The 26,663-nt window shown below is 42.1% G+C and overlaps 2 protein-coding genes and 1 long non-coding RNA gene across 3 annotated transcripts; 1 reads left to right on the top strand and 2 right to left on the bottom strand.

Moving 5' to 3' along the window:
• Positions 1-6,340: 6,340 nt before the first annotated feature.
• LOC132709927 (proto-oncogene Mas-like) lies at positions 6,341-7,322 on the bottom strand. The gene has a single exon (XM_060684985.2). The coding sequence runs from the start codon at positions 7,256-7,258 to the stop codon at positions 6,341-6,343; it is 918 nt and encodes a 305-aa protein (XP_060540968.2). The 5' UTR covers positions 7,259-7,322.
• Positions 7,323-23,821: 16,499 nt separating this feature from the next.
• On the bottom strand, positions 23,822-24,525 carry LOC132709913 (uncharacterized). Its single transcript, XR_009620810.2, has 2 exons — positions 24,395-24,525; positions 23,822-24,132 (listed from the first exon to the last, which is right to left on the bottom strand). It is a non-coding gene; the product is annotated as an uncharacterized LOC132709913 (long non-coding RNA).
• A 12-nt stretch (positions 24,526-24,537) lies between these two features.
• LOC117659329 (cation channel sperm-associated protein 2-like) lies at positions 24,538-26,200 on the top strand. Its single transcript, XM_060692356.2, has one exon. It carries the CDS (start codon positions 24,604-24,606, stop codon positions 26,059-26,061), a length of 1,458 nt encoding a protein of 485 aa, XP_060548339.2. The 5' UTR covers positions 24,538-24,603; the 3' UTR covers positions 26,062-26,200.
• The last annotated feature ends 463 nt before the right edge of the window (positions 26,201-26,663 follow it).

The raw sequence follows: 26,663 nt of genomic DNA, 5'->3' as shown, positions 1-26,663 counted from the left end.
CATCCCCTCTTCTTGTAACCCACTGACTCAGGGTGGATAGAGCTTCAGACTTTTTCTCTTTCTTTCCCAGGGCTCAGAGAAGGCTTCTGTCCTTTTTGGTTTTTTTAACAGATCCTGAATATGTCTCTCAAGGCCATCTTTGTGCAGACGTTCATGGAATACCGCTACCTTCCCATTGAAGTGCTACCTATTTATCTACTTGCATCTGCATGCTTTCAAACTGCTAAATTGGCAGGATCTGAGGCAACTAACAGAAGCTCATTCTGTCATGCGGTACTTGAGTCTCAAACTGCCAACCTTCTGGTTGACAAGCCTAGAGTCTTAACCACTAGGCTACCACTTCCTCTTTGTTTCAGGTTAGAACTTTTGAATTTACCAGCTAATGTTCTAGTATGTTTGAGATTATGTCCCAAGGTTGGGAACAGAGTTAACATTTCAAACTGGAAATAACAAGCAAGTTTCTTTAATCATCAATGTAAGAGTCAGACTGCCAACTCTTTCCAACTAACTTCTTGTCTTGGTTTTTCCATATCCTTTCATCTTGCTTGTAAAACTGACATTTTTTTTTCTAAATTTCTCCAGGGAAAGGATACATTTTCAAACCACATTGTCAACAAAATCTGATAGGAGACATTGTTTCGTGATGCCTTGCTTTGTCATTTAACTGAAACATGTGGAGTAGAGAAGGTGTAAACCAGAGAAGGGAGAATTGCACACACGGTCAATATTCTATCTAAGTATTTGGGTTCTTGATGCTCTCTGAGCTTGATTGTTTGCTTGCAAAAATTTCACTACCCAAATTAGGTAACATCCTCAATCTGATCAGTCAAGCTCAGAGAGCATCAAAGACCCCTCATTTAAACTCTGAGCTACAAATATTTCAACCCAACCTTTATTGATAATTGGGTTGAAAGCAGATGAATGAAATATACCTGTAGTCGCTATGTTCACATACCATGCTACTCCCAATTAAGAATGATCCCTGAGCATGCTGCGAATATTTTAAGACAATGCCTGAATTCCCACAAATTGACCTATCAGCTGCTAAATCCCATTTTAGCCAAATTCAGGGTGTTTTTTGTGATGGCTAAATCTAAAGGAGAGGGATGGCTGGAATCATATCCCAATTGTGCCTGAGTGCTAGGCTTCAAGGAAATTTTCAACTGAAAAATTCAGTCTCATGGCTGTTGCCATCCTCTTTGCCAGATACTGGTTCCTTCCTCCACACCAGTCCCCTGGGGAACTGGGAAGGATGGACACCCACACCCCACCCAAATCTGTCTAAATCCAAAAGAGAAGCCAAGAAAAAGCCAAGCTGAGGTGGGTGCCAGAAAGCCAAGATTGGAACAAAAAATCACTTTATTAAAGGTGTCAAAAGAAAGTGAGCTTCCATATACAGAATACACACTTTAAACATGCAAAATGCCAGTACAATTGTGGCTATACAATAGCAAAATCGCAGTTTCCTATCATTCCTGAGGTAACTCCTCTTCCAGGAAGCCATTGATTCTTTTCCCAAAGGTGTTCTGAGGTTTTTCCCGCCAAAAACCAAACAGAATCCCGTTCTTTCCTCTTATTGGCTGATGAGGGGTCAGGTGACTTCTTGTGTTGCTTCTCTAATTTCCAGTTAAGGGAACTCAATCTGCATAAAACCCATTTTTCCCAGCAAGCCCAGCTGGCTTGAGAAGAAATTTTTAAATTGTTTTAATCGGTTTGTGATTTCTTAACTTCTGGGACAAATTTATATATATATTTTAACTGTTTTTTAATATTTGTATTTTATGTTCTTATTTTGGCTGTACACCACCCTGAGTCCTCAGGGAGAAGGGCGGTATATAAATTGGAAATAAATAAATAAAATTTCTGCATGATATTTAGCCATGCTTCTGCTTTTAACCAAAGGAGTTGCATGAGTTTGCAAAAATGTGCATTAGCTCAATTTAAGGTATAGGGTATGCGTTTGCATGCATGCCAAATTATAAAGCAATTCCAGTGAGATTTCTGAGGGGCCCATGAGATTGCTCAGGCCAGTTGATTCCTAACTAAATAAACATTAAACACTTCATCTCCTTTCAAAATCACAGCTATTCTGTTAAGTGAGCTAGTCTTCTTTTTCCCATTATCTTAAGTGAAGACCTGATAATTTTTCTCTGTTAAAATGACTCCTATTCAAGGGATGGTCAGCAAACGTTTCTTAAAAGGCAATTCTTCCTGTTTTGGTAACTTCATTATCTAAGCCGATTTATCTTCATTTATCTCAGCTACACCAGCTGAGATAAAAGGCATCGTTGGTTTCTTTACATTTTTTTTAGATTAACAAGCAAGATTGGAAAAAAAGTATCTTCATCATCCTTATTTGATTGATGGAGAGTGGAAATGCCCAGGTAAAAGCTGGTAATTGATATACCTTCCCAGCTGATCTCACAATACAAAGAAGAAGGGGTCAACCTATTGTCCAAAGAACCCGAAATCAGAACAAGAAGCAATGGATTGAAACTCATGAAGGAAAGATCCAACCTAAAAATAAGGAGAAATTAATTTAATCGGTGGAACGACTTGCCTCCAGAAGCTGTGGCTGCTCCAACACTGGGAGCTTTTAAAAAGAGATTGGACAACCATTTGTCTGAAATGGTATAGAGTTTCCTGCCTGAGCAGGGGGTTGGACTAGAAGACCCTAAACTCATTAGATACTAATTTCTGTCTTCCTTCTAGTCTAGGTCTCCATGGATTGGTGGGAGCAAACATCTTGTCTATGGATTGTAGAAATTAAGAGATCCTACTGATATCAAGGCAGCTTAATAGAACGTTGGAGTCATTCTTCTCAACTATGAGATCACTGTTGAAACAACCGAGGAACTTCTAGATTTTTCTGTGTGGAGTTGGAGCAGCAAACAGGTGCCATGCTGCCTTTTGCCCCACCTAAGAAAACTCCCAAACTTGACTTGAATCCCCGTGTGGATGCCATTCGCTCTAAGCTGATCTATACATTTTACCTGATTGATCACTTTGAGGGGCTGAGCCATGCGGTGCCACAGTATAACGTACAAGATTTTCTGGATTCCAAGAAACGAAAGAAACTGATGCTCATGGATCACCACCAATTGGTTTGTTTCCATGTCGTGCCCACCCGGAACATCATGGTGACTCAAGAGAAACGCTGGCGCAACCGTATCAATGTGCGTTGCAGCCGTTGGCCCCCTTTTAAGATGTGGGTGTCTTCAGTTCTGAACAGCCAAACATTCAAAGGCTTTATCATCTTTCTTATCTTCTTGAACATGGTAGTCCTCATGATCTCAACGGAGATCATGGGGAAGAGGGGAATCACTTATGTGAAAATTACCAGGGTCCTGGAAGTGATCATTTGGATCATTTTACAGATCTTTGTGACGGAGATTGGGTTGCATTGGTTTGTGAGCTTTCAGAGATACTGGAAAAATCCCTGAAATATCTTTGATTTCATAGTGACCATCATCTCCATTATACCAGAAGTCATATATCCATTTAAGAAGTACCAGAGTGTGACAACTCTCCGACTTCTGCTGTTAAGACATGTACTGTGTTGCTTAAAGCTCTTTCCTAGAGTCCGACAAGTCCGAGTTCTCATCATGGCTATTGCCAAAGCCCTGCAAATCGCCCAGCAGCCCTGTTTAGAGTGACCCGCTCTCTCCTCAATCAGGGAGTGAGGAAAGACCCCTTACAGGGCAGAGCTGAGGATTTTGTTCAGTTTCTGCAAGATAAAATCGCTCAGATCCGGATCGGTCTGGACTCTGACTGGGCAGAATCCATCCAGGAAACTGGGGCAAGTCTTGGGAGTAGTATCTGGGTTGAGTTTGACCCTGTTTCCGTGGATGAAGTGGACAGGATTGTGGGTTGACTGGGTGCCTCCACATGTTTGCTGGATCCGTGTCCCGCCTGGCTTGTCTCAGCTGCCTGAGAGGTGACTGGAGACTGGACCCAGGCCATTGTCAACACTTCTTTGAGGGAGGGGGTCATCCCTGCCTCCCTTAAGGAGGTGGTGGTTCGATCCCTCCTCAAGAAGCCGGCCTTGGAGTTATTAAGTGAGTTATTAAGACTCACTAAATAACTATCGGCCAGTCTCCAACCTTTGCTTTATTGCAAAGGTTGTTGAGTCCATGGTGGTGCAACAGCTCCCACAGTTCCTGGAGGAAACGGATTTCCTAGACCCGTACCAATTTGGGTTCCGGTGTGGGCACAGCATGGAAACGGCATTGGTCGCTCTGGTGAATGATCTCTGGCGGGCCTGAGATGGAGGTTGTTCCTCCATCCTGGTCCTACTTGACCTCTCAGTGGCTTTCGATACCATCGACCATGATATTTTACTGCAGCGACTTGGGGGGTTGGGGGTAGGAGGCACTGTTTTACAGTGGTTCTCCTCCTACCTCTCAGGTCGTTCACAGTTTGTATGGGGGGGGGCAGAGGTCCACCCTGAGGCCCCTAACTTGTGGGGTGCCTCAGGGGTCGGTTCTCTCCCCCCTACTCTTTAACATCTATATGAAGCCGCTGGGTGAGATCATTCGTGGCTTCGGGGTGAGGTATCATCAATATGCTGATGATACACAGTTATATATCTCCACTCTGGGCCACCCCAGGGATGCCCTTTCCATTATGTCCCGCTGCCTGGAGGCGGTACGGGCCTGGATGGGTAGGAACAGGCTAAGACTCAACCCTTCCAAGACTGAGTGGCTATGGATGCCAGCGTCTCGTGTTCTAGAAGTTCCATCACTTTCAATGGGGGAGGGGGGGAAGTGTTCCCTCCCATTGAGAGGGCCCGCACCTTTGGTGTCCTCCTGGATTCCCAGCTCTTTGGAAGACCATCTTACGGCCGTGACCAGGGGGCCCTTTGCCCAGGTTCGCCTGGTGTGCCAGTTGCGCCCTTTCCTAGACAGAGATGTCCTCCGCACAGTCACTCATGCCCTGGTTACTTCTCGTTTGGATTACTGCAACTCCCTCTACATGAGGCTGCCCTTGAGGTGCACCCGGAGGCTCCAACTGGTTCAGAATGCGGCCGTGCGGGTGGTTACGGGAGCTCCCCATTACTCCTGTGTAACCCCTCTTCTACGCGAGCTGCACTGGCTACCAGTGGTCCTCCAGATCCACTTCAGGGTACCATCAGCCAGACAATGTCAGCTGGCAATGTCCAGGGGTAGAGCATTCTCCGAGGGGCACCCCTGTCCTCTGGAATGAGTTACCCACCGAGCTTCGGACAGTGCCTGATCTCCGCTCCTTCCGTCGGGACTTAAAGACCTGGCTGTTTCAACAAATGGGTTGACCTTTATCCTTGCGGTTTTTTTATTTTGATTGTTGTTGTTTTAACTGGGTTTTAATCATTTTGATCTTTTATTATTGTATGTTTTTAACTTGTGTTCGCCGCCCTGAATCCTTAGGGAGAAGGGTGGCATATAAATGTTTGGTAAATAAAATAAATAAATAGTTTAAAAAACCCCAACAAATGAAAGTTATTAATAATGAACTGTTATTATTAAACATAATTGAATATTATGTCTGAAATTTGTGAGGATCATAATTGTCACATTTTATTTCAGGAAATGTATCTTGTATTTTTCCCCTTCTCTTTATTTTCATTATGCATATACACACATATAAATTTACATGTTTTTAGTCAAGCCATATATTCTTCCAAGTTTGTTAGGGACAAAACCTTGGGAAATATGTAACAAATAAAGATAAATAAAATGATAAATTTTATACATTTTAAAAATCTCATGCAGTAAGAATTATTTCTAACAGTTTTTTATTAAAGGTAAAGGTTCCCCTCGCACCTATGTGCTAGTCGTTCCCGATTCTAGGGGGCGGTGCTCATCTCCGTTTCAAAGCTGAAGAGCCAGCGCTGTCCGAAGACGTCTCCATGGTCATGTGGCCGGCATGACTCAACGCCAAAGGCGCACGGAACGCTGTTACCTTCCCACCAAAGGTGATCCCTATTTTTCTACTTGCATTTTTTATGTGCTTTCGAACTGCTAGGTTGGCAGAAGCTGGGACAAGTAATGGGAGCTCACCCCGTTACGCGGCACTAGGGATTCGAACCGCTGAACTGCCAACCTTTCAATCGACAAGCTCAGCATCTTAGCCGCTGAGCCACCACATCCCTCTTAACAGTTCTTATTAGGAAAGAAAAAAAGGAATTATATAAGCAAAACAATTAATATACAAACATCTTCACTTCGAGAATTATACATAGATAAATATTTCCTGTTTATATTGTTTTGTGTTCAGCTTATTCAGTAAATCACATCAGTTTTCTTACTGAACCCACCAATTATTTATGGATTTAAAATGATTATACAATGATAGTGACATTTCACAATATGCTTTCCTCTGTAGTTTGCTGCTCTTCTGAGCTTTCCTGCTCATCCTTGAAAACTCTTTGCAGAGCAACCTTAAAAGTTGCTCTGGGCTGCTTCTTTCCTCTCTTTTTCCTCCCGATTAAAAAATAAAGGAGTGGGTTGATGCTGCTGTTGAGAGCCATACATCCTATCCCAATGGTCATGAGGAGGGGATTATAAGAAACAAAATATTCAAGGACATAAAAGACATTCATTGGGAGAGAAAAAAGGAGAAAGAAAAGGAGAGCCAGAAAGATGGTAGTGAGAAGTTTCCTTTGATTGCGTTGCCTTTTAGTCCTCATATGAATCAAGAGAGTCATAGTGGACACAACCATGAGAGGCATACAAAGTAAACCATTCACAATCAGCTGGTAAAAGAAAGGTGAACTTCCAAAGGCCCTGGTTTGCTGGAGAATGAAGTGCACCGCAGAGAGCAGGAAGGAGAGGATCCAGATGAGGCTACAAACAAGTGTGGGCAAATATGGCGGACGATGGCAGCGATGCCAGAGTGGGAAGAGGACAGCCACACACCTGTCCAGGCTGATGGCGGTCAGCAGAAACTGGCTGGCAGAATAGGTGAAGAAAAAGAACTCAAAAAATAAGAAGAAAAAGGTTTGGACAATGTAATTTCTTTTACCCAGAGTTAACACTATCACAAATATTTCTGTCATAATGAGGGATGTGATGACTCCAAAATCAGCAACGGAGAGATTCAGGATGAAAGTGGTGAAAGAATTCCTCTTAATGGAAAAGGCCAGAAGATAAATTGTCATTCCATTTCCCATCAGGCCCAAAAAACAAATAATGGCAAAGAATCCATAGTAAAGGTTTTGTGTTAAATAATCGAACGGTTGGTCATATGGAGAAGAGAAATTTTCTGATATTCTAGACATATTCGAAGGAATTTCTGCGTTTTCAGTATTATTGGAAGAAATGTTAATCAGTCTACGGTCACTCCAAGGAACAGAAAACTGATATACCCTGATAATAAAAAGAAACCAAAAGACAAGTCGTTTTTACTTATACACAGTGGTGGGATTCAAGTAATTTAACAACTGGTTCTTCCTAGTGACTGGTTGGGTGGGCGTGGCTGGGGGGGTGTCATGTGACTGAGTGGGCATGGCCAACTCAACATCACTCATGGCAAGGTGGGGTGGCGCAGGCGGGCCGATGCTGCAAAGACAGGGCGATTTCCTACAGTATCATTCCGTGCTCCTTTCCCCCCACCCTCTTGGGCTGACAAAATAAAAGCCCATCTAAAGATTGTGACTGCCTGCCAAGCCTGCCTGGCTCATGCTGGCAAAAGGAGGCTAGCGGGAAAACAAGAGAAGGGCCAATGGAAATGCCCCGTTTTCTGCCTCCACTGGGCTGTCTCCGCCACGCTGGATCGGGATGGGGAGATGGGGGTGGGAAGCAAAAAGCCCACTCGGTCCATACTTATTCACAGCACAACAGAGAATCTCTCTTCCAACTCACAGGTTTGGGCATTGGGAGCTTGAGGGGTAGATTGTGTGTCCTGAAGTTCATCTGCTGCTTCACTAAGCTCAGCTCTGGCTGCAGCTGACCATTGGCCAATTTTCTTCCAGCGCTCGTGTGTGCTTAGCGGCAGCATATTGCATGCTTTTTACTGCAAGCAGCCCAGGCTGGGAAACGCATGGCTGGGGCGAAGCGGTCCTCCTTAACAAGCTCCAAACCATTGTTGCTCCTCCACGCCTGGGTTTCCTGCACGAGTGCTGGAAGAAAGGGAGAACATGTAGAGCATCTCCCCAAGTGCCCGAGGCATGCCCAGCACCAACAATGACTGGAAGAAGTGGCCACAAGATTTTGCTTGATCTTGAAGCCTGTTGTGGTCCGCCAGCAGCCTGTGGACCTGGCAGAGGAGTCGGACAGTGAGGAGGCTGGGGAGGACAATAGGCCAGTCCTGGAGGCTGGGGAAGGCCCAGATAAGGGTTCTGAGTTGGAGGCAGAGATGGGGCCAGGGCCATCTGGGAGCAATGTGTGGACTACGGAGCGTCCAGAGGCAGACAGCAGAGAGGCAGAGGAACAGGAGGAGCCTGTTCCTAGTGCACGCATGTGAAGAGCTGCCAGAAGCCAAGAGCAGCTAAAGCAAAAAGGATGACTCAGGAGTAAGGCCAGAAGATGATTGGCCACTCCCATAAGGCTTAAAAGAGCAGCAACAAGCTGTTGGCTTCTTTGTAGAAAAGCAACATTGATTCCTATGCTTCTTGTCAGTGTCTCTTGAACTTTGTGGAGGTTTTGCCAAGAAAAGCCATTGGCAGATTGCCAAAGACATCAAAGGTTGGTGATAAGGCCAATGGACTGATTATTAAGAATTTTGTTTTGGACTAAGCTGAGAATGAATTCATTCTCAGCTGTTTTAATAAAATAAGTTTGTTGAGGACTGAATTGTGTTTGGTAATCACTACTTTGGCCTTGGTCAAAACATGGCCACTTCTTCTGGTCCTTGTTGGTGCTGGGCGAGCCTCGGGCACTCGGGGAGACACTGCACGTGCTCTCTGCCCAAAGACACTGCCCCCAAGACACTAGCTGCTTCTCTCCATCGCTGTTCTTGCTAGTGGCCTGATGCATCTTCTGCAGCACAGTGAAATTTAGCAGCTGTGAGCCACCGCTTTGGGTTCGGACCTGTAAATCCCATCTGGAAAGCACTGCGGCGGAGAGAAGCAGCATTCAACAAAGCTGCTTTTCTCTGCTGCAACACTTTTGGGATAGGACTTCTTACAGGTAAGAAGAACCCAAACTGCTTCAGCCCACTTGTTCCCATGCTGCCCCGTCCCACCTTACAACAGCAGTGCCATTACCTTGCTCTGGCTGGAGGGGGCTGTGCTACTCCTTGCACCACCCTTTAGAGTCTAATTAGAGTCTAATATTATCATAACTATGGCATCCTCACAATATTTTACTTATTTGGTTTCTATCCTATCTTTCCTTCAGAAAACCAACCTTTTTTTTTCATTATGAAGACTTCTCAATACCCCTCATATTTCTCAAATGGGAATGAGCTGCTCTCCAGGGAACTTGGTCCCTTATCTGCACCCTGAACTGAGTTCAAAATCCTCATTTGTTCTCTTGGGAATCTAAGGTGTCTGGACATTCATCCAAGGTGAGTTAAGATCAAACAGAGCTGGGTGAACTTCCATCCTTCACAGGGGATCCTGTTTCAACAGTCACAATGGGCAGAGCAGAGCGGCTATTTTCCTTTCGGTATATTATGTAACAGTTGGACGGCTTCCTTCATTCCTGCAAAGAAAATATTGTATTTTGTACCATGATATACTTACATGACTTCAGGCCAAATACGATGAAAGTCCTGCCTTAAGTCTTGGTCTAAGGACAAAATTATCATAAGTCATGATTATGGCCAATAACATAATGCAGCAAAAATACTAATTTGTTCTAGAAACTTTGTCCATGCAGGTTATCCGTTACATACTACCAGTCACTTAATGGCTGTCTGAAGTTATGCCAGATGCCCCCAAAGCTATTTACAACCCAGTTTTGAAGCCATGGCCCCGATGCACCCCCATGATTGTTCACCCTTACAAGTGACTACATGGACTCTGCAGCAGTGGTGGGTTTCAAAAATTTCTGTGGGTGAGGCTTGGTGGGCGTGGCTTGGTGGGCGTAGCAGGGGAAGATTACTGTAAAATCCCCATTTCCTCTCAATCAGCTGGGACTTGGGAGGCAGAGAATAGATGGGGGGGGCAGCCTGGTTCTCCGAACTATTCAAAATTTCCGCTACCAGTTCTCCAGAACTGGTCAGAACCTGCTGAAACCCACCTGTGCTCTGCAGTGCCCATTTCTTGTCCATCCTGCTGGGTCCCTTCAGTCTTTTGGCCTGCTCCTATCACAGCCACTCAACCACCTTTTCAGCTGAAACTATTCTGCCCATCAATGTTTTTCTTTCATTTTCACAAGCACATATGGGCCTCCAGTAACATTGTTTTCTTAAAGTTTTCTTCAAAGATAAAGCAGTTGGCTTTATGTCTTTAGCCCCACCCAAAGACAATCAATGTGTAAATATTTGTATATTCACCATAAGGCTTTTTAATAGATGACCTATTCCCTCCAGGAGCCATTTTGTGAATGCATCCACTTATTTTTTTTCAATATAGTTCACATGCCATCCCTACTTATTAAAAGATTAAATAGTTGCACTATTGTACCAAAAGTCTTGCTTGTTTTGTTGTAGGAATTCGGACCGGGGATTAAGGTGGACAGTCCAGAGCTCTGCAATTTAAGGGGAAATACAATTATCAGAATAAATAAAACTGGACTCGACTTCTAATAATAAACATGATTCATAGGCAGGAGAGGGATGCTGGGGGTTTGCAGGTGTTTGGGAGAACCTCTAGCTAAGATTCTGTGCAGTTTGGAGAACCCACTCCTGGCTAGCCCTGCTCACCCCACCCTGCCCCTCCCTGGAGTCCCCACACGGCCCGTTTTGGATGCAGGTAAGTGCAGGCACACGTGGAGACTCAGGGTGTGTTAAAAATGGGCCTGTTTCCAGCCTCCAGAGGGCCTCCAAAGCCTTGGGAGGCCATTTGTGCCCTTCCTGAAACTCGAGGAAAGCCTCAAGGAGCCCAAAGAGGGCAAAAACGCCCCCCCACTGCCATGGTGCAGGAGGCCAACTAAGCCATGCCCAACATGGCCATGCCCACCCAGAGACCGGGCAGAGAAACCCTTGCTAAAATATTTGAAGCCCACCCCTAACGTTTATCCCATCCACTTAAAGCCCTTCTGAGCTTTCAATCAATCAATCAATCAATTAAAATGTATTTATGGTCCAACACCAAACATAAATAATAATAATAAAAAAACATTCATGTAATCAATATGAAAAAATATTTTAAAAAAAGCAACTGTGAGAAAATCTTTTAAAAGTTAGCAGCTAACAATAACATGACGGAAGAATCTGTTGGCTTTTAGGAGCTGCAGCTCTTGGTGAGAATTATGCAGGCTTCTTAGAGATTTCTGAGAAGTGATCACACAGGAGATATTCATGCCCACCTCTTGCAAAAACAGTTAGAACTGTGAACAATTATAAGGTTTAATCTTGATTGCCATTAGGTACATAAGGGACATTCTAACAGTTTATGTGAGACAGATTTTCGATCTCCTGATTGTTGCTGGTGGGAAAATAGAAACCAAATCTATTACAAGGATGGGATTCAGCCGGTTTGGACTAGTTCAGGCAAACTAGATGTTAATTTTAATCTGGTTCGCCGAACCAGTTGTTCCAAGGACTGGCTGATCCCGCCCACCCCACCCATTCCAAGAGTCTCCACGCAGCCTGTCTTGGATGCCAGGTAAGTGCATGGCATGCGTGGAGGCTCTGGGAGGGCAAAAAACAGGCCTACTGGAAGTACCGGAAGTCCAGAAACGCGCCTGTTTCCGGCCTCCGGAGAGCATCCGGCGCCCATCCGTGGCGGTTTTCGCCCTCCTGGAGGCTCCAGGAAAGCCTCCAGAGCCTGGGGAGAGTAAAAAATGGGTCTACCGGAAGTACCAGAAGTCCAGAAATGGGCTCATTTCTGGCCTCCGGAGCGCCTCCTGAGCCGAAGGGAGGCCGTTTTTGCTCTTCTGGAGGCTCCAGGAAATCTATCTATCTATCTATCTATCTATCTATCTATCTATCTATCTATCTATCTATCTATCTATCTATCTATCTATCTATCTTTAACCATACATCCATAAGGCAGAAGTGGTGATAGATGTAGCAGTGCCAAGTGACAACAACATCACAAAGGAGTATGGGAAGCTGGAGAAATACCAGATTCTGAAGGACAATATGGTCCCAGAAGTGGTAGGAGCATTTGGGATTGTGTGTCCTAAACTGGGAGAGTAGCTCCAAGAGCTCCCAGGAACAACATCAGAGGTCTCTATTCAGAAGAATGCAGGAATAGAAACAGCTAAGAAACTTCACAGAACCCTCACATAGACCAAGATTGTGGAAGATATAATTCACTCATAATGGTCAGAGGGGATTTTATATATGCATGTGTACACTACTATTAATCTTCTTATCGTTCCCACCATCCATCTCCTTCCACTTATGACTGTATGACTGTAATTTTGTTGCTTGTATCATTTGTACCCTAAAACTGTCATTAAGTGTTGTACCTTATGATTATTGATGAACGTATCTTTTCTCTTATGTACACCAAGAGCGTATGCACCAAGACAAATTCCTTGGGTGTCCAATCACACTTGGCTGATAAAGAATTCTATTCTATTCTATTCTATTCTATTCTATTCTATTCTATTCTATTCTATTCTATTCTATTCTATTCTATTCTATTCTATTCTATTCTATTCTACAGGGAGTATGGGGTACTTTTCTTTTTTTAGTAAAGAAAATGAAACCTAATCTAATACAGTCAATCTACCAAAGTGGGAGATTGCTTCAGCCAAAATCTTAACAAACAAAATCTTAATCAGAATCCTAAGAGAAATTGGGCCTAATTCCAGTTGCATGAAAGCATTTGAAGAGAGCACTAGAAAGGCAGTTGGTCTGCTTTTCAAGCCACCAGGCCAGAAACCAGGAGACTGTGAGTTCTAGTTCTGTTTTAGGCATAAAAGGTGGGTGGGTGACTTTGGACCAACAGCTTTCTCTGAGTCCAATCCCCAACTCCTCAATGCTTTTATATAGGAAATGGTAAGAGGAAGGAGTATTACAGTAGGTATGTTCAGTCATCATCATCATCTTCTTCTTTTAAAGACTCCATAATCTCTTGGGCATCTTGGAATCTTGGGCAACCAAATGGAGCTGAGTGTTTACTGCCCGGATGCTCTTCCTGTTGCCAATGCTGTTGTTTCAGCAGATATAGTCTCACTATGCCCAGAGAGAGAAATGTCTGCCTCTACCTAGGATCGAACTCACAACTTCTTGATTGTGAGGGAAGAGCTCCACCTCTAGGCCATTACACTACTCATAGTAGGTATGTTCAGTGCCTTCAGTTATTTGTAAAAATAATAACGACAGGATATAATTATATAAAATTAGAAGCTGGATAGCAAACTGGTAGTAAGATTTTCAATTGGCCATAGGATTCTATGGTATTGGCTGATAACTTCCTAATGATCCCCAAGTCCTATCATGAGCTAAAAAAGAAAATGTACTTTGCAAATAACAATTGCCACCACTCAAGTGCTACCTTTATTGCTGACATACCTGGTAATCACCGGACGAATCTCCAGAGGACAAAAGTAGATCTCTTTCGGGATCTAAGGGTGACATTTTCCTTGGCCTGCACTTGATGCTGCTACAATTGGACCAGAGAACTTAGGTGGCCCAAGCTGCAAAATTAGAGTAGAAAAACAGAGAACACTCCTAATTTTCTTCTCTGAATTTTCCAAGTTAAAGCATTAGCATAAATATATTGTGAAAGAAGTGTGCAAACATGTTATCACAACATAGAAGAAGGAACAATCTAAAAAATACCTCACTGAAAAGCAGCCTAATTTGGATGTGACATTCATTTTTGTTTGGAAAATATTTCATTTTTCCTGAAAATGAAAAGAAAAATGAAATGAAGCAGACTGCTCAGTTTAAGATTCTTAAAAGTTTCTGAAGGAAAAATTTGCAAGAACTCTTAATGAACTCCTTAAAGAACTCCTTCTCTTAATGCCTAACCATTTCCTTCTGTATTTTCTAAACTCTTCTCAATATTGTGATTTTTTTTTTAGAATGCATAACTCTAGGGTACTCCGGAGCAGGGGTGAAATCCAGCAGGTTCTGACAGGTTCTGGTAGACCAGTAGTGGAAATTTTGAGCAGTTCAGAGAACCGGCAAATACTACCTCTGGCTGGCCTCAGGAGTCGGAAGGGAATGGGGATTTTGCAGTATCCTTCCCCTTCCATGCCCACCAAGCCATGACAATAAAGCCAAGCCATGCCCACCAAGCCATGCCCAGAGAACCGGTAGTAAAAAAAATGGATTTCACCACTTTCCCAAAGTGATGAAGGTGTTGAGAAAAGCAAGCTATGTGTCATGTGTATGATGCTGATGGCGAGTTGCAGGAAAATAACAGGAAAGAAACATGGTAGGGGCCATTGTCAGATACAGGTCAATGAAGAAGAAAGTTGAGTGGGGACATGATGACATGGTTGAAGAATAGAAAAGCCTGCATAGCAACAGTAAAGTGGGCATGTCTCTCAAGGATTATTAGTCAAGAAGGCACATCTCCAGATACCAACTGCAAGGGACGGGGGTATGTCTCAAACCTTTCTTTCCATGTACCCTTGAAACATCTACTTGGCCAATTCTAAAAACAATTTAGTAGACTAAGATAAACCTTGTTGAATCCAACAGGGGCTCTTATGAAGGTAGCAAGTTGAGTTATGGCATCTTTACCTATGCAACAATGCCTTTATTTATTTGTTTGTTTGTTTGATTATTTATTTTTTCAGTTTCTATAGATGCCCATCTCCACAAAAAACTCTGGGCAGCTTGCAATTCAAAAATTGTTGACCAAAAATATTGCTGGTGGAGAGTAACATTATTTTGTTCCCTAAGATAAGACACGTAGATATAAACAATATCTATGGACTGTGGAAAAGAGTCAATCAACAAGCCAAAAAGCCTTAAGCACCTCTCCACCAGCAATCAGCAGACAGGTGAGCATGGATTAATTCCAAAAGTAACATCAGCAAATAAACAACACCCCAATCAAGGAACTGCCAAAGAAGCCAACAGTAAACAGCCCAACCAAAGAATGTCTAGGGCAAAGAATGTCTAGGCCAGCCCCTCCAACACTAACAGAGCAAGCCACTGGATCTGCAAACTTAAACACTCAAAGAGCCATTTGGACCCGTTTCCCACAGAAAAGAAAACACTGGGAGCCACAAAACCTGGGTGGGCGTGGCCAACTCAACGTCACTCACTTCCACCAGTCACATGACACCCCCCCTAGCCACGCCTACCCATACGGTCATTAGGGCAGAGAACCGGTTGTTAAAAAACACCGGGAACCACAAAACTCTTTTGATATATATATCTCTCTCCCTCCCTTTCCCCTCTCTTCCTCTCTCCCCACCTTTCTCTCTGTATCTCTCTGTCTCTGCCCCAGCCACTTCTCCATCCCCTGCTGTCGCCCTTACCTTCTCAGGCCAGGCGAGGAGTGACTGGGAAGGGAGGGCAAGGGGCAGGGCCAGCCAGTGGTGGGATCACCCGACAAGGAGCCACAGCAGAAGGCCCAAAGAGTCACATGTGGCTCCGGAGCTGCAGGTTGCTGTCATCTGCACTAGACAATGAACTGAGAGCAAACCCCACTCCTTACCAGCACTGATGATGTTACCAAGTTTGGGTAATGAAACGTCTTCAAGAAAACAATCAATCTCAGAAAGCACCAAGGATTCCACATGGCTTTCTATTCTACAGCTGAGAAGATGGAACCACTTGTTTCTATAGGGTCTAAATTTAATTTAGACCCTATAGAAACTATCCGTACCTTCCGCCGGGCCCTGAAGACTTTTTTATTTCAGCAAGCCGGGCTGGGTTAAAAATCTTTTAATTGGGGGATTTTATGGGTAACGGGTTTTAAATTGCGGAAGCCAAAGATAAATTTGATTTCATTTTAATGTATTTTAATATTTGTACTGTGTGTTTTTAATTTTGGCTGTTCACCGCCCCGAGTCCTTCGGGAGAGTGGGCGGTATAAACATTTAAAAAATAAATAAATAAAAATAAATAAATAATCATAACTTTAAGAATTAAACTGATCTTACACAAATATTATACGGTCTTAATTTTTCCTTTTTCATAACTTCTTTAGTTTATTTTGTTTTTCTCCTCTTATATTCAGTCTACTTTAATCAAAGTAACTTATATGGGTTTTTTCATTCTACAATTAATGATATATTATTTTTATTCGATATAGTTCACTAATAAAATTTTACATTTTTTTCCCAAAAAGGCATTAAACATTAGACTGCCTTTTTGATACTCCTATCCAAATTTGAACTGCAGCCATCCTTTAGATTCTACTTACTGACCCATTCACATTTCTGAAAGGGTATTACCCAGTTAGTGGTGGGCCATCAAATTAATCCCAACCAGAAAATTGTGGAAGCATTGCATCAAACTTTGAAAGTGAAATTCTATCTCCATGTCTTTTCTATTGTGTTCTCCTTCCTGGAAAATCCAAAAATGGAAATTGTGAAAATGAAGATATTAATCATGAGGATTAAATAATAAGAATAATCTGATTCTGAAATGGTTACAGCTGGGAATTCAGCATCCATGTGGGTCAGTTCTGGTCCCAGGTCCATAGAAGGTGTGGATAAGAAGTTTGGGACATTATTTAGTCTGTGGTTTGGGCTTTTGGTCTACTTTTTGCCATGATTTATGCATTGATGGCATAAGAAGAAGAAAAAAAACAGAGATGGAATCAGTTTCCTTGATGAGCTGAACGAAGGATCTATCAGTTAACTGGTTGCTATTGAAAAGTCTGTTAGAGAGAAAACAAAGGTAAAATGTCTAATAAATGAATCACATTCAGCCAATGTTGGCTGGTATCCAAGAGCTCAGCAGAGTTGGACCAGGTAAATACCTGGATGGGTAACCAAGAAGTAATCCCAGTCTGTGAATTATTTTGAGAAACTGAAAAACACTAAGAATGGCAAACTATTTTATCCTGTTGCCAAATCCACAGAGTCCCCAGGAGCTGAATTTGATCCTGCAACAATATTCCTGGGACAAACATATTTGCCTTCATTCGTACATTGAACTTGACTCGGAGGTGAGTCTCTTTAATTAAATATAATAGCAATAACACTTAGACTTATATACCACTTCACAGTGCTTTACGATCCTCTCTAAGCAGTTTACAGAGTCAGCATATTGTCCCCAACAATCTGGGTCCTCATTTTACTGACACTGGAAGGATGGAAGGCTGAATCAACCTTGAGCTGCTGAGAATATAATGTAAAATCAATCCTTTTCCAAGGAGGTCCTAAAAATGTATCATAATTTTTTCCTACTTGCCTCTCCTTCTATTTTCCTTCTATTTTCTGTATTATAGTGTATGTATAAATATTTAAACCCTTCAGTATCAAAAGTGAGATACAATTTGTGATTGCTGTTTTTTGGGGGGAAATGATGAGATTAAACAAAAAAAATATCTATGCATAATTTATACAAGTTTACTAAATTATTGCTTCCTTCGGTTGCCAAAGGTTGGCCTTTGGGTGGAGAATGATGTGGACGGAAGCAAAAGATAGTGTAGTAGTGTGTTGTACTCAGGGGTGAAATTCAATTTTTTTTTACCACCGGTTCTATAGGTATGGCTCGGTGGGCATTGTGTGGCTTGGTAGGCGAGGCTTGGTTGGCATGGCAGGGGAAGGATACTTCAAAATCCCCATTCCCACCCCACTCTGGGGCCAGCCAGAGGTGATATTTGCCAGTTCTCTGAACTACTCAAAATTTCCACTACTGATTCTCCAGAATCTGTCAGAACCTGCTGGATTTCACCCATGGTTGTACTCCAAGTGAAGTCTAAAAATGTTGTTGAAGCAGAATTGTGGGAATGGAAGGTGTAGCATTAGGAGGCATGGGAAAGGGGGGAAAATCAGCATCATAGAAGAAGAGACAGAACATAATGGAAAATATCAATGTGTTTCCTAAGAGTTGGCAACAACTTAATGGCACATAATCAATCCATCATAGAGAGAAATTCCAGGTACAGGACATATGCATAAATTCAGAGAGCACCTACCTTTTGATATTCAAATTCTAGTGAGTTCTCCTATCTCAGGATCTCTTCACTGTAATCCCTGATCTGGCCTCAAAAGAAGTCCTCTCTTCTCCCAGGATTGTCAGCAAAGTGTAAACACAGCGATGGTCTTGGCTCAAAAAGAGTGAGACATCGATTCTTCAAGACATTCCTTATAAAGCCATTCAATTTTGGACCATTAGTGTTTGGCAATTCTTCTTAGCGTGAAAAAGTTATACCTTTTTAATGTTTAAATTACCATTGATGGGCAATTAAACATCCTGTTTAAATTACCCTTAAGGCGTACCATTGTAGAAGGAAGAGAAAGCAAGAAAAGGGGAAATTGGATTTCTCTTTTTTTCATCTTTTCCCTCGAGACACTAGAGACCAAAGAGTATGAAAGCAACAGTAATTTTCTATGCAGCTCAGGAAACAATATTCCACTGAAATGTTTCCATTAAGTTCTCTTCTGATGAAATCAAATCAGTAGGTGTTGAGGGGGCTGCCATTGTTAGCCCTTGAAAATTCTCCAGATCAGGAAACAGATCTACAAGATTCTGTTCATATAGCATAAAGTTTAGTTCTAGAGTTTAGTTTTTCATCCCCTCTTCTTGTAACCCACTGACTCAGGGTGGATAGAGCTTCAGACTTTTTCTCTTTCTTTCCCAGGGCTCAGAGAAGGCTTCTGTCCTTTTTGGGTTTTTTAACAGATCCTGAATATGTCTCTCAAGGCCATCTTTGTGCAGACGTTCATGGAATGCCGCTACCTTCCCATTGAAGTGCTACCTATTTATCTACTTGCATCTGCATGCTTTCAAACTGCTAAATTGGCAGGATCTGAGGCAACTAACGGAAGCTCATTCTGTCATGCGGTACTTGAGTCTCAAACTGCCAACCTTCTGGTTGACAAGCCTAGAGTCTTAACCACTAGGCTACCACTTCCTCTTTGTTTCAGGTTAGAACTTTTGAATTTACCAGCTAATGTTCTAGTATGTTTGAGATTATGTCCCAAGGTTGGGAACAGAGTTAACATTTCAAACTGGAAATAACAAGCAAGTTTCTTTAATCATCAATGTAAGAGTCAGACTGCCAACCCTTTCCAACTAACTTCTTGTCTTGGTTTTTCCATATCCTTTCATCTTGCTTGTAAAACTGACATTTTTTTTCTAAATTTCTCCAGGGAAAGGATACATTTTCAAACCACATTGTCAACAAAATCTGATAGGAGACATTGTTTTGTGATGCCTTGCTTTGACATTTAACTGAAACATGTGGAGTAGAGAAGGTGTAAACCAGAGAAGGGAGAATTGCACACACGGTCAATATTCTATCTAAGTATTTGGGTTCTTGATACTCTCTGAGCTTGATTGTTTGCTTGCAAAAATTTCACTACCCAAATTAGGTAACATCCTCAATCTGATCAGTCAAGCTCAGAGAGCATCAAAGACCCCTCATTTAAACTCTGAGCTACAAATATTTCAACCCAACCTTTATTGGTAATTGGGTTGAAAGCAGTTGAATGAAATATACCGGTAGTTGCTATGTTCACATACCATGCTACTCCCAATTAAGAATGATACCTGAGCATGCTGCGAATATTTTAAGACAATGCCTGAATTCCCACAAATTGACCTATCAGCTGCTAAATCCCATTTTAGCCAAATTCAGGGTGGTTTTTGTGATGTCTAAATCTAAAGGAGAGGGATGGCTGGAATCATATCCCAATTGTGCCTGAGTGCTAGGCTTCAAGGAAAAGTCTAGCATTTTTGGAGTTAACTTAGTTTAGGATGCTCACAGTTTCTCAATTGAAACTTGTTAACTCTGTACATCAATCCTGTCCCATCCAGAAATGGGTTTCAGCAGGTTCTGACCATTTCTGGAGAACCGGTAGCAAAAATTTTGAGTAGATCGGAGAACCAGTAGTAAAAATTCTGACTAGCCCCGCCCCCATCTATTCTCTGTCTACCAAGTCCCAGCTGATCGGGAGAAAATGGGGATTTTGCAGTATCCTTCCCCTGGACTGGGGAGGGAATGGAGATTTTACAGTATCCTTCCCCTGCCACACCCACCAAGCCACGCCCACCAAGCTACACCCACCAAGCTAAGCCACACCCATAGAACCTGTAGTCAAAAAATTTGAAACCCACCACCGGTCCCATCCCCCCATTTTTATTTGATACCTACCAAGACCCTATTGTTCCGCCAGGCTGGGTTAGCAATATAATTTTAAATTGGATGTTTTAAATTTTGGGGGTTTTAAATTAAGCCAAATTTATTTAATATTTTTAAATTATTTTAAATTGATGTTTATTCTGTTTTTTAATTAGGCTGTACACCGCCCTGAGTCCTTCGGGAGAAGGGTGGTATAGAAATAAAATTATTATTATTATTATTATTATTATTATTATTATTATTATTATTATTATTATTATTATTATTATTATTATTATTTATTAGATTTTTTTGCTATCCTTTTCACAGCTTCTATTGCCTGTGGTGTAGAGGGTTGAATGTGGCCAGGCACTTTTTGAATAAAGTTGCGTAGCTATCCATTCTGCTGGAAGATGTTGTATACCCGATCTGTTTCCTTTTCCTGATGTTTGGGGTTGCTGCGGTGTGTTTGTGCTCATCTAAACAATGTTTTACACAGCTTCACTTGTGGGAGGTTGGGTTGTTACTTTAAAACACGTTGTCCTTATGAACCGCTTTCAGGTTGGACACTTTTTCAGGTTTGTCCTTTTTTTTCCAAGGAGATTTGGTCACTATAATAACAAGGGAAAGGCGCCCTAGGGGTCAAATCAGCTCTTCCTCTGAGGTCCTTCAGTTCTGAGGAAACCTGGGATGACCATCAACTGAAAAAATCGGTCCAATGGCTGTTGCCATCCTCTTTGCCGGATACTGGTTCCTTCCTCCACACCAGTCCCCTGGGGAACTGGGAAGGATGGACACCCACACCCCACCCAAATCTGGCTAAATCCAAAGGAGAAGCCAAGAAAAACCAAGCTCAGGTGGGTGGCAGAAAGGCAGGATTGGAACAAAAAACCACTTTATTAAAGGTGTCAAAAGAAAGTGAGCTTCCATATACAGAATACACACTTTAAACATGCAAAATGCCAGTACAATTGTGGCTATACAATAGCAAAATCACAATTTCCTATTGTTCCTGAGGTAACTCCTCTTCCAGGAAGCCATTGATTCTTTTACCAAAGGCATTCTGAGGTTTTTCCCGCCAAAAACCAAACAGAATCCCGTTCTTTCCTCTTATTGGCTGATGAGGGGGTCAGGTGACTTCTTGTGTTGCTTCTCTAATTTCCAGAAAGGGAACTCAATCTGCATTTCTGCATGATATTTAGCCATGCTTCTGCTTTTAAGCAAAGGAGTTACATGAGTTTGCGAAAATGTTCATTAGCTCAGTTTAAGGTAGAGGGTATGCATTTGCATGCATGCCAAATTATAAAGCAATTCCAGAGAGATTTCTGAGGGGCCCATGAGATTGCTCAGGCCAGTTGATTCCTAACTAAATAAACATTAAGCACTTTTCATCTCCTTTCAAAATAACAGCTATTCTGTTAAGTGAGCTAGTCTTCTTTTTCCCATTATCTTAAGTGAAGACCTGATAATTTTTCTCTGTTAAAATGACTCCTATTCAAGGGATGGTCAGCAGACGTTTGTTAAAAGGCAATTCTAGAATGCTCTTTTTCACATCTTTTTCAGATCCATCCCAACATTATCTCCGTTGTACAATTGTATAATATTAAACAGCAAATTCTTTTTGTTGTTGTTCTTGTTGTAAGCTTGGAAGTTCTATTAGTTTGCTGCTGGTCTTCTAGTAGTTTCTTTAAAGAAAAAATATTTGGAGCAACATTTCTTGTTACTAGCTTCTTCTATCTATCTTCCTTCATCATATACAGCCTTTCTTGCAAAGAATTCGATGAAACCACCTTCCATCACCATGGATTGAGCTATCACCAGGGGTGAAATCCAGCAGGTTCTGGCAGGTTCTGCAGAACCGGTAGCGGAAAGCTTGAGTAGTCGGAGAACTGGCAAATACCACCTCTGGCTGGCCCCAGAGTGGGGTGGGAATGGAGATTTTGCAGTATCTTTCCCTGCCATGCCCACCAAGCCATGCCCACAGAACTGGTAGTAAAAAAAATTGGATTTCACCACTGTGTATCACCAATATGCTGATGATACTCAGCTGTATGTCTCGGCCTGTGATGTGTTAAGTGATGCCGTGTCCTCCCTCTCGCAGTGCCTAGAGGCTGTTAGGGGCTGGATGGGGAGCAACTGGTTGAAACTAAACCGTTGCAAGACCGAGTGGCTCTGGGTTTGGGGTTCATTGGCTCAGGGAAAATTGCCACCTTTGGTCTTGGATGGAGTGGCACTACCCCAAACAGAACCTGTGTGTAATCTAGGGGTTTTCCTGGACTCACAACGCCTGCTCAAAGAGCAGGAAGTCATGGCCAGGAGGGCATTTGCACAGCTGTGGGTTGTGCACCAGTTATGCCCTTTCCTGGACTGACAGTCCCTACTCACAGTCATTGTACCCTAGTCACTTCTCGTCTTGAATATTGCAACACACTCTACATGGGGCTGCCCTTGGAGAGCATCCGGAAACTTCAGTTGGTGCAAAATTCCTATTATTTTGGTTCTTTTGTTTTGAATATTTACCCCGTCCAGAGTGTTACATTGGGCAACTTTCTAAATTCAATAAATAAATACCTTATATTATTTTAAAAGCCTGCATCACCTGGGGAAACTTATGGAATAGAAAATATTAAGGACATTTCTCTTATGAAAACCGTTGTTATTTTCCAGGGAATGCGCATTATGAACAATGGACATTAGGGAAAATGAGTAGACTGTGAGACGTAGCAAAGTGATTAAACAACTCAGGGTTTAAATTAGCAAAGATATTTGTGCTTGAAATCAAGGAACAAAGTTGAATTGCACTGGAGTTCAGAATCAAGGTCTTATTGGCCAGAAGGGACCAATCGAAGAGAAAGATCAAGAGTTCTAAAGTAACTATTATGGGTTGAACTCAAAAAACTTGTAAGTTTGAACTCTTACCAAGAGTTGTTCTGTTCTGTGTCTTAAATGCAATAAATTCTCAGTATATCTCATTTAATTTTAATTTCAAAAGCCAAGCTATTATGGAGTAAGAGTCTACCAACTTCCTAGTAGGTAAATTCCCAGTGACAGCTGGCAGACAATCGAAGACTTTGGTAGCATCGCTTAATTAACTAATGGGCTTCATAGAAACATAATGGAATTTGAAAAGAAAAAGCTTTTAAGCAAGATTCAAAGCCAGCAGCTTCTGTAATAGTAAAACTCCTACAACCTCCCTTCTTCCTTCTGAGATTCACAAGTCAGTGCTGGAAAATCCAACACTCTTAGGTTGTTTGTATGCAATGTTGGTGTTCCACCTAGTGCTTCTGAGCTGCAACTGTATCCGATATCAGCCTAAAATTATTACCATTTTTTTAAAAAAGAAAAAAAAATGCCTTTCTTCTTCAGAGAACTGAAGAAGCTTTTAGAATGAGAAGAGAAACATCTTCAAGGAAAAACAAAGAAAGCCCAGTTGCCTCTTGAAAAGCACCTTTGGGACATCACCAGGCCACCAAAAATCTAAACACCACCACCAACAATTAAGTTAGTAAAGTTTGTAACTCAAGAAAACATGCTATATAATATCAAAAGTAAGTAAATAGATAAGAGCAGAGAAGATGTTCTTGTTTTGATAACTTCATTATCTAAGCCGATTTATCTTCATTTATCTCAGCTACACCAGCTGAGACAAAAGGCACAGTTGGTTTCTTTACAATTTTTTTTAGATTAACAAGCAAGATTGGAAAAAAGTATCTTCATCATCCTTATTTAATTGATGGAGAGTGGAAATGCCCAGGTAACAGTCGGTAATTGGTATACCTTCCCAGCTGATCTCACAATCCAAAGAAGAAGGGGTCAACCTATTGTCCAAAGAACCCGAAATCAGGACAAGAAGCAATGGATTGAAACTCATGAAGGGAAGATCCAACCTAAAAATAAGGAGAAATTAATTTAATCCGTGGAACGACTTGCCTCCAGAAGCTGTGGCTGCTCCAACACTGGGAGCTTTTAAGAAGAGATTGGACAACCATTTGTCTGAAATGGTATAGAGTTCCCTGCCTGAGTAGGGGGTTGGGCTAGAAGACCTCCACGGTCCCTTCCAACTCTGTTATTCTCTATGTTTTAGTATAATTCTGTTAGTTGAAAGTTCCTGCAAGTTAAATAAACTACGGCCCTAAACTCATTAGATACTAATTTCTGTCTTCCTTCTAGTCTAGATCTCCATGGATCGGTGGGGGCAAACATCTTGTCTATGGATTGTAGAAATTAAGAGATCCTACTGATATCAAGGCAGCTTAATAGAACGTTGGAGTCATTCTTCTCAACTATGAGATCACTGTTGAAACAACCGAGGAACTTCTAGATTTTTCTGTGTGGAGTTGGAGCAGCAAACAGGTGCCATGCTGCCTTTTGCCCCACCTAAGAAAACTCCCAAACTTGACTTGAATCCCCGTGCAGATGCCATTCGCTCGAAGCTGATCTATACATTTTACCTGATTGATCACTTTGAGGGGCTGAGCCATGCAGTGCCACGGTATAACATACAAGATTTTCTGGATTCCAAGAAGCGAAAGAAACTGATGCTCATGGATCACCACCAATTGGTTCGCTTCCATGTCGTGCCCACCCGGAACATCATGGTGACTCAAGAGAAACGCTGGCGCAACCGTATCGAGGTGCGTTGCAGCCGTTGGCCCCCTTTTAAGATGTGGGTGTCTTCAGTTCTGAACAGCCAAACATTCAAAGGCTTTATCATCTTTCTTATCTTCTTGAACATGGTAGTCCTCATGATCTCAACGGAGATCATGGGGAAGAGGGGAATCACCTATGTGAAAATTACCAGGGTCCTGGAGGTGATCATTTGGATCATTTTACAGATCTTTGTGACGGAGATTGGGTTGCATTGGTTTGTGAGCTTTCAGAGATACTGGAAAAATCCCTGGAATATCTTTGATTTCATAGTGACCATCATCTCCATTATACCAGAAGTCATATATCCATTTAAGAAGTACCAGAGTGTGACAACTCACCGACTTCTGCTGTTAAGCCGTGTACTGCGTTGCCTAAAGCTCTTTCCTAGAGTCCGACAAGTCCGAGTTCTCATCATGGCTATTGCCAAAGCCCTGAAAGCGATGGCCTTAATTTTGGTTCTCCTTGCCTTCCTCTTCTATGTCTTTGCTTTGTCGGGCATCTACTTTTTTGAGAGTTACACCCAATCAAGCAGGATGGACCTGACTTACAATATGTATTTCATGGACATGCCCAATGCTCTAGTAACCATCTTCATTCTTTTCACCATGGACCACTGGTACGCTCTGTTACAAGATTCATGGAAAGTCCCAGAGATAAACAAGATGATCAGTGGTATATTTATCTGCCTATGGCTTCTGATTGGGGCGTTTATTTTTAGGAATCTCTTTGTTGCCATTATGGTCACCAATTTCCAGAACATCCGAAGTGACCTAAGTGAAGAGGTGAGACAGATAGAGACTCAGACGCAAGCTGACAAATTCAAAATGGAGATCATGGAAAAGAGATTCAGCCAGATTCAAACATCTATGGACAAAGACATTACATTCAGAGAAAGGTTCACCATGGACCCCGCATTAATTCAAACTGCGGACAATCCAGATTTCACCTCTGATGAAATGTCTCCTGGAATTTTGGATTGGGAGACTTACATCCACAAGAACCTACCAGGACTCTATGCTGCTGATGAAGATGAACAGGTGCTTTGGCCACGTGACTCCCTCTTCCGCTACTTTGAGTTGTTGGAGAAGTTGCAGTATAACTTAGAGGAACGCAAGGAACTTCAGCAATACATGGTGCTGGCTCTTTCCAACCTTGAGGACAAGTAACATGGACCATGCAAGTTTTGGGAGAGAAAAGCCAAAGCAAATGAAACTTATGGCTTTGTACTCTCTCCCCTTCCCTCCTCCATCCAAAGGTCTCTAGATAAGACACAAGAATACTATTAAAATATATTATATATCACCATTTTAGCCGTTGTCTATCCATTGCAGAATGAGGGCCTCTTTCGCAGGTTTCCAACCAATATGGTCTTGTGGGGTTTTTTTGCCAATTAGGCCCACAATACTTGCTGATGCCATCACTCCATCTTGTTTTCGTGGACACTTTTTATCAAGTGGGATCCATTCTGTGAGTGCTTTGCTCCACCTGCCATCAGTTGTTCTTGCTATATGACCAGCCTATTTCCATTGCAATTCTTTTACTCTTTTGGTGATATCATATACTTTTTTTTTGTAAACAAGTTTTATTAAAATTTTTCTTTCATCATACATATTTTATGAACAGAGTGTTGACTGGGTCACATTTTATACATTTTATAATCTATTCCAATCTTCCTGCTTTTTCCATATTCATCCCTTTTATATAATTCTTTATCACAAATTCATCATTTTTCATCATATCTTATTATTTCAACCTCTATCTTACTGTT

This window comes from Pantherophis guttatus, chromosome 3 (genome assembly GCF_059756535.1).
Source record: "Pantherophis guttatus breed Tessera chromosome 3, ASM5975653v1, whole genome shotgun sequence".
NCBI lineage: Eukaryota > Metazoa > Chordata > Lepidosauria > Squamata > Colubridae > Pantherophis > Pantherophis guttatus.
The sequence above is the reverse complement of the archived record's forward strand: the minus strand, read 5'-3'. Positions and strand labels throughout refer to the sequence as shown.